Source organism: Nicotiana tomentosiformis, chromosome 2, assembly GCF_000390325.3.
Source record: "Nicotiana tomentosiformis chromosome 2, ASM39032v3, whole genome shotgun sequence".
NCBI classification, from domain to species: domain Eukaryota; kingdom Viridiplantae; phylum Streptophyta; class Magnoliopsida; order Solanales; family Solanaceae; genus Nicotiana; species Nicotiana tomentosiformis.
Genome location: NC_090813.1, coordinates 118,553,181 through 118,562,158, shown reverse-complemented (window position 1 = coordinate 118,562,158; position 8,978 = coordinate 118,553,181). Strand labels below are relative to the sequence as shown.

The 8,978-nt window shown below is 40.1% G+C and overlaps 1 protein-coding gene across 1 annotated transcript; it reads left to right on the top strand.

The window, feature by feature from the left end:
- Nucleotides 1–1,318: 1,318 nt before the first annotated feature.
- LOC138905485 (uncharacterized) lies at nt 1,319–1,906 on the top strand. The gene has a single exon (XM_070194008.1). The coding sequence runs from the start codon at nt 1,319–1,321 to the stop codon at nt 1,904–1,906; it is 588 nt and encodes a 195-aa protein (XP_070050109.1).
- Nucleotides 1,907–8,978: the final 7,072 nt, after the last annotated feature.

Genomic DNA, 8,978 nt, shown 5'->3' with positions numbered 1-8,978 from the left:
AAGGTCGACACAACACTCCCAGAGGTGAAATTGGCTCCGATGGAGCAGGGGGGAACGAATCCGGCCTCCACAACGAGAATGATTCTTTCAAGAATGAGATTTTACAGTTTATGAAAGAAGTAAACGCCCGCATGGGCCAGATCCCGAGTGCGCCACCAGTGCTGAAAGGTCCGGAGTCGAAAAAGTATACTCAATTTCCATACAAGCCAAGTGTGGCACTATAGTTAATCCTGAAGCGGTTCAAAATGCCTGAAGTGCCAAAGTATGATGGAACTTCAGACCCCGAGAGCATATTACCACCTATACAACGGCAGTAAAGGGAAATGATTTAGCTCATCACAAAATTGAATCTGCATTGCTAAAGAAATTTGGAGATACCCTCACGAGGGGAGCCTTGACGTGGTATTCGCTGTTACCCGAGCATTCCATAGACTCCTTTTAAATGCTCGCGGATTCTTTCATCAAGGATTATGCTGGGGCTAGAAAAGTATAGGCCCGAAAGGCTAACATATTTAGGATTGCGCAAGGAGTGTCAGAGCTGCTACGGGAATTCGTTACCCGATTCCAGAAGGAGAGAATATTGCTCTCGATTGTCCCAGATGAATGGGTGGCTGAAGCATTCACCAAGGGATTGAATCCAAGGAGTTCAGACGCTTCTCGAAAATTGAAGTGAAGCCTACTCGAGTTTCAAGAAACGACCTGGGCAGATGTCCACAACCGGTACAAATCAAAAATAAGGATCGAGATGATCAGGTTGGTTTTCCATCGTCGACCAAAGGACGAGAAAAGAACAGAGAAAAATCAAAGTATGATTATGATGCGGACAGACAGACTTCGAGGGGCCGGTTTTTGCCCTACGAACGGACTGAAGGCCGCAGCAGAGGTTCCCGGACAGCGCACAAGTTCGCCGTTGACAGGAGGACTGATCGTGGTCGGAACAATCGATCGCTGCAGGATAAAAAAGTGTCAGGATCGTGGGATCCTTCTTAACCCAAGTTATCGAAATACAACTTTAACATCAGTATAGTGGAGTTGGTGTCGGCCATGAGAAACATCAAAGAAATACGGTTCCTAAAACCAATGAGATCTGATCCCAGCCAGAAGGATCCCAACTTGTGATGTGAATACGACTGGATGAATGGCCACCGGACAGGGGACTGTCAACACCTCGGGGAAGAAGTGGCAATGTGGCAATATTATTTAAGAATGGTCACCTGAGAGAATTCTTGAGTGACCGAGCTAAGAACAATTATGGTCGTAACTGGGATAACGCGGAACCCTCGAAGCAGGAGAAGATCCACCGCGTCAAACAATCAACATGATCTTCGAAGGGAACGAGATTAACGCGGTCACCTTTTCACCAGCAAAGAAGATAAAAGTATCAATAACGCATAGCAAAAGGCTTCGGGAAGACGATATCACTTTTACCGAGGAAGACGCAGATGGATTGCTGTTACCACACAACGACGAACTGGTAATTTCTTTAAATGTGCTAGATTTTAAGATTAAACGTGTTCTAGTGGATGTAGGAAGTTCAACTAATATCATACAATGGAGAGTATTAGAGCAAGCTAAACTCACTGGAAGCATTATTTCGGCCACAAAGCTCCTCGCCGGATTCAACCTCGCAATTGTGACAACCCGAGGAGAAATTTTATTACTCACGAACGATGAAGGAGTAATGAAAATAGCTCTTTTCGAAGTATTAGATGGTGATATGGGATACAACATCATTCTAGGAAGGCCATGGTTGCACGAGATGAAATTTGTACCATCAACGTATCATCAATTGCTGAAGTTTCTAACGCCCGAAGGAATTAAGCAGATAAGGGCTGATCAACCGGCGGCAAGGGAGATGAATGTAATTTTGGTCTCCAGTAGCAAAGGAAAGGAACATGCGGCATAGCAATTACAGGTACCGACACCAACTCCCGAACTAGATGAAGTTAGCCCGAGGGCATAGGCGTGGGAATATTATCAGGTGCCGAAATATTTCCAAGTTCCAGAAGAGACCGATGCAATGAAGTCCACAGCGGAAGAGCTGGAGTAGGTGGCATTGTTTGAAGAGTTCCTAGAAAGGAAATTCCACTTGGGATAGGACTGCACCCAGAACTCAGGTGCGACTTTATTAAATTCCCTGATTGTTTTGCATGGTCGCATGAGGATATGACAGGAATCCTGACAGAGGTAGCCGTACACAAGTTAAATGCAGGTGATCATCTTAAACATCTGCAAGAAACGTTCGACATCCTAAGGAAGCATAATATGAAACTTAATCCCGAAAATGCGCGTTCGAGGTCAGATCTAGTAAATTTCTAGGTTTTCTAGTATCACAAAGAAGAATTAAGGTAAAACCCGATAAGATCAAGGCCATAGAAGATATCCCAGACCAACTATCAAATGTGAAGGAAGTCCAAAGACTTACGGGGAGATTGGCAGCTTTGAGCAGGTTCATTTCCCGGTCATCAGAAAAGTGTCATCGTTTCTTCGCACTACTCAAAAAGAAAAATAATTTCGAATGGACCCCGGAGTGCAGCAGGCTTTGAGGGATTTAAAGAAATACTTGTTAAGCCCTCTATTGCTTTCAAAACCAAAAGAAGGTGAAGCGTTGTTAGTTTATCTTGAGTATCTCGGAAGTTGCGGTAAGTACGGTTTTAGTCCGAGAGAACGAACATATGCATTCCCCCATTTATTATGTTAGCAAAATTTTAACGGGAGCAGAAACTCATTACCCATATTTGGAGAAACTGGCCTTAGCTCTAGTAGTCGCCGCTCGGAAGCTGAGGCCCTACTTCCAATGCCACCCGATGGCCGTGGTGACTACTTTCCCTTTACGGAACATCCCCCATAAACTTGAGAATTCGGATAGATTGGCCAAATGAGTCATCGAAATGAGTGAATTTGACATAGAATATAAACCAAGGACTCTAATTAAGTCGCAAGTCTTGGCTGACTTCGTGGCCGATTTCAGTCCGGGATTATTTCCTCTTGCAACCAAGGAGGCAGTAATGGTGTCAGAATCGACATCAGGGGTTTGGACCTTATTTACGGATGGAGCTTCCAACATAAAAGGGTCCGGGCTCGGTATAGTCTTAATCACGCATTAGGGGGAATCCCTAAGGCAAGCCATCAAGATAGTCCATTTAACTAACAACGAAGGAGAGTATGAAGCTTTGATTGCAGGGCTCGAATTGGCCCAGGGACTTGACTCTGAGATCATCGAAATCAAGTACGACTCACAGCTGGTGGTAAATCATATCTACGGGATCTTCAAGACAAAAGAGGAGCGCATGCAACAATACGTGGTAAAGGTGCAGGCTCTATTGGTGCATTCAGGGAGTGGTCAATTACTCATATCCCAAGGGAAGATAACACAGAAGCAGACGCATTTGCAAACCTAGGATCATCAACAAAAATAACGGGATCGGAGTCCGGGACGGTAGTACAACTGATGAACTCAGTCCTGGATACAGATGGTTACTTTGAGGTAAATTCGACTAATCTGGGCTGGGACTGTAAGAATGAAATCATCGATTATCTCGAACATGGAAAGCTACCGGAATACCCCAAACTATTCTAGCTGCTGCTCGCCAAAGCAGTGCGATATCGCTTCAAGAGAGGTCAATTGTATAAAAAATCTTTTTAAGGCCCGTTGGCCCGAAGCTTAGGGGAATCCGAAGCAAACTATGTCATAAGAGAGGTTCACGAAGGGATATGCGAAAACTACTCAGGCGCAGATTCCTTAGTGCTGAAGTTGGTAAATACGGGATATTATTGGCCCCGCATGGAACAAGACGCCAAAGAATTCGTACAAAAATATGATAAGTGTTAACCATTGGTGCATCAACCGGCAGAACCCTTACATTCGGTTTTGTCCCCGTGGTCGTTCATGAAATGGGGGATGTGTAAAGCCCCAGAAATCTTTCTAACAAGATTAAGTCGAACTCGAGCTTAAGAGAATATTTTTCGAGACCTCGAAATGCTTGCGAACCCACATGAGGGTATTAGGATCATTAGAATACTTGGGCATGAAGATAAGATGGATTTAAGGTCCTCAAGTTGTATGGTTAAAGACATAGCTTGGAATGATTGATTTAAGAGGAAGGAAAGGATCCTAGCAGACCTGCGTAGACTACGCAGGCTGAGTAGTCAAAAACAGCATGTTGAGTAAGGGGAGGCTTATGTTGCGTATGCTACGCAATCTGCCTACGCAATTCATTTTCTATAAGTATGAAGAGGCCGGGGAGAGAGAAAGAGGTGCAAGATTTTGGAGCCTTGGAATTCTAGAGAGATAAATGGGCAATCCCTACACTTAATACACTTCAAGGTATGGTTTCTTGACAAATTTATGATGTTATAACATCATTGGATGCTAGAACTAACACATATATAGATTCAATCCATAGGATTTCACTTGAATCTTGAAGAATCACCAAGAACACTAAAGAAGAGATTTTCTAGGGTTTGCTTCAAAATGTAATTTTCTCTACTCCAATCTCGTTATGAGGTATATATGAGTGTATTTATGGTATTCATGATATTGAGAGGTGATTGAGTGTGAGTATTTATGAAATCCTTGTTGGATATTTATGTTGGTAGTTGGGAAAATAGTAAATTGAGGTATTACATGGAGATTGTTGAGTTGTTTATAAACCCAATAGACTATTAAGTACTATATACAAGATTGTTAAGCAAGGGTGAACACATATGGTAGGAGATATGAACATTAAGTACCTATAGTCAAGAGATAAGGTCTAAATGGGTCTTGTTGGGTATCGTTGGATAACTCTTGACTCATGTGAGATATAATTGTGTAGATTGAGATTGGTTAAAGACCATGGATACTTGTGGTGGATTTTTGGGAGCGTATCAAGGTATGTTGAAACCTACTACTTCATGGAGTTTCTCTCCAAACTCTTATATCATAAATTAGTTTGGAACTTGATTCAAATTGTGGATCCTAGTTTGTGGGGACGAGCGGGTTGGGATTTCATCATTTCTTGCTTTTAAATATTTAAGTGACATTGACGTATTTATTTAAAGTGTAATGTTTTGAAATGTACTTATATGTTAGAGTGTCACTTGTTGAACTAAAAGATAAATTCTAATTTTGTTAATTTCTTTTAACATGGAAATGGGAAATATTTTGTTCGATTTTTGTTCAAATGGTTGGATCGGTTATGAACACCGTGATTTGATTTAAAATAGATTTCTTTTAGGCTTTTAAGCTATGAATCGATTTTAGAAAAGTCAAATATTTTGGGAGTTACTAGTGGAGACCACCGAGATTGGTTCGAATCTTGAATTCGTTACCATGGAACTACACATACCGGTGTAGGGACACATTCCGAAGTTAAGCCAAGGTTTGTGGGATAAAGTCCCAAAATTTGTGTGCAATGATCATTACTAAATGTAATGAGGTTAAGTCGACTCGTACGGTACTACGGGAAGTCACCCAGACAAGTAGGGTCAAATACTTGTGGCTAGGTCGATCACCTAGTATTGTTTCTAGTATGTCGGTATCGGTATAGTACTCCCGTTGAAGGTAAAAACCTCACATGATATTGGTTGAACTTTAAATGTTAAAGGAAGTGACTTTGAAATGCCTCCTTGTTGTATCAATGCTTTGCATATCTCTTGACCTCTTTTCTTACCTTGTCCCGTTTCTTGGGGAAACAGTTCATGATTCATACTAGGCATGTGGAGCTTAGGACCTTTGGCAAAATTTTCATTTCTGTTTTCAGGTACTGGTCCTAAGCAGTGTGAGCCCCGTAGATAGGACAGCTCTACATTTCCATTTGGTACTTTTGGTGAGGCTCCACTCTTATTATCGTGGAGTAGTATTTACTTTATACATTTGGGTCACCGAGGCCTGTCTCGGTCGACTATTTTTATTTCATGTCTTAGAGATTTCATAGACATTAGTAGTCTATTCTGTTGGGTTGTAAACTATGGTAACTCATATGGCATGTATGAATGAATAGTTATCGTTATGTCTTTTATTTAATGAAAAGGATTGTTTTAAATAGTTATATTACATGCATGGATTTTATTATTTACAATGATTGTGTTGTCAAAAGGCTTCTACATGCACATATGAGTAGGTTAGTACATGGGTTTGGTTCGCTCGGGTCGGGTAGTATGCCGAGTGCCGGTCACGTGGGTCTTGGGTCGTGACAAACTTGGTATCAGAGTACTAGGTTCTAATTCGAGTCCTAAGAAGTCTATGGAATCGTGTCTAGTAGAGTTCTCCTTATTGGTGTGTTGTACACCACACCCATAACGGGAAGGATACATGGACATTGTAGGATTGTTTCATTCCTTTCTTCTCACTCTAGATCATGCGTTAAAGCTTGAAGCGGGGAGAAAATTATTTGTATCTATTGATATTCGGACGGGGTTTACGAAGGGGAGTGTTGAGCATAATGCTTGAGATTTAAGTAACGACACTAGCTACTGGAGGAGTTTCCAAGAAAGTGTGTATGGCTCTCCATATGAATATAAGGGCAAAGATAAGAAATGAAATAAAATGGATTCAAATTGAATGATGCAATAACGAATCATATATTTTCTTTTGTCAAGAGCTAATGACTACTTGAAGGAAGATAAGACGAGAATCGCGTTGACTGTTGTCGTGATGCATCGAGAATTGCAGGAAGTTTGTGCTACCAAAAAGAATAATCATATCTTGAGAGGACATGACCCTAGTGGCCTGGTATATGGTTGGGACTGCTCGAGAAAAAGGACATGAATATAATATGTCGGCTACCAGTTCTGAAAGACAAGTTGAACAAGGAGAGGTAAAGTTCAATCGAGTGAATATGATAGTTTCGAGTTGACTAAAAACAATTTGAGTCCCGAGATTGTTATAGATGGATACTGAAAGTTGATGTAGGCCAGATGGACACTTAGTATAACAGGTTGTAGTCATTATCATGTCGCATAAGCTAACAATGACACGTCTAGATTATCAAGCGCACTTCTAAGTGATCAAGGCATTATGATGGGAATTAATTATTAATAATAAATATTGATATACATTGAAATGATATAAAGACACTAGAATGGATAAGTAGATGACATGTCAAGGTACGAAGTGTATAAAAGGCATGACCTCGGAGGTTAAAGGGGTAAGATAAATTATTTATAAGTCAAGTTTTCATGAAAGGACGATATTAAACTTGTACAGATTGGGTATGTCTCATTGGTGTTGATAAATTTGTGAAAGGTGAAGTTTCGAGATTTTACTCCAAAAAGCATTATATGGGCCAATGGAGAAGCTGAGTATGGATTGATTAAAACTCTTACATTGTAAAGGGGTTGAATGTGTTGAATGAAGTACAAGGATAAGTTAATACTTTTGATGGGTTGTAAAATACTACATGAACGAATTAAGGATAAAGAGCTAGAGAACAGTAATATTACATTTCGAAAGTCGACGAATTGTAAGTGTTTCAAAGATATGTATTGATGTCTCATGCATCCTAAAGATGTTCTAAAGGTAATTTCCTCTACTCCAATCTCGTTATGAGGTATATATGAGTGTATTTATGGTATTCATGATACTGGGAGGTGATTGAGTGTGAGTATTTATGAAATCCTTATTGGATATTTATGTTGGTAGTTGGGAATACAATGAATAGTAAATTGAGGTATTACATGGAGATTGTTGAGTTGTTTATAAACCCATTAAGTATTATATACAAGATTGTTAAGCAAGGGTGAACACATATGGTAAGAGATATGAACCCTAAGTACCTATAGTCAAGAGCTAAGGTCTAAATGGGTCTTGTTGGGTATCGTCGGATAACTCTTGACTCATGTGAGATATAATTGTGTAGATTGAGATTGGTTGAAGACCGTGGATACTTGTGGTGGATTTTTGGGAGCGTATCAAGGTATGTTGAAACCTACTACTTCATGGAGTTTCTCTCCAAACTCGCATATCATAAATTAGATTGGAACTTGATTCAAATTATGGATCCTAGCTTGTGGGGACGAGCGGGTTGGGATTTCACCATTTCTTGCTTTTAAATGTTTAAGTGCCATTGACGTGTTTATTGAAAATGTAATGTTTTGAAATATACTTATATGTTAGAGTGGCACTTGTTGAACTAAAAGATAAATTCTAATTTTGTTAATTTCTTTTAACATAGAAATGGGAAATGTTTTGTTCGATTTTTGTTCAAATGGTTAGATCGGTTATGAACACCATGATTTGATTTAAAATAGATTTCTTTTAGGCTTTTAAGCTATGAATCGATTTTAGAAAAGTCAAATATTTTGGGAGTTACTAGTGGAGACCACCGAGATTGGTTTGAATCTTGAATTTGTTACCCTGGAACTACACGTATCGGTGTAGGGACACATTCCGAGGTTAAGCCAAGGTTTGTGGGATAAAGTCCCCAAATTTGTGGGCAATGATCATTACTAAATGTAATGAGGTTAAGTCGACTCATACGGTACTACGAAAAGCCGCCCAGACAAGTAGGGTTAAATACTTGTGGCTAGGTCGATCACCTTGTATTGTTTCTAGTGTGTCGGTATAGTGCTCCCGTTGAAGGTAAAATCTCACATGATATTGGTTAAACTTTAAATGTTAAAGGAAGTGACTTTGAAATATGTTTTACACTATTGTTTTATTTCCTTATTTAAATTATGATTTGGTATAAATGCCTCCTTGTTATATCAATGCTTTGTATATCTCTTGACCTTTTTTCTTACTTTGTCCCACTTCTTGGGGAAACGGTTCATGATTCATACTAGGCATATGGAGCTTAGGCCCTTTGGCCAAATTTCCATTTCTGTTTTCAGGTATCGGTCCTAAGCAGTGTGAGCCCCGTGGATAGGACAGCTCCACATTTCCATTTGGTACTTTTGGTGAGTCTCCACTCTTACTGTCGTGGAGTAGTGTTTACTTTATACTTTTGGATCACCGAGGCCTGTCTCGGTCGACTATTTTCATTTCGTGTCTTAGA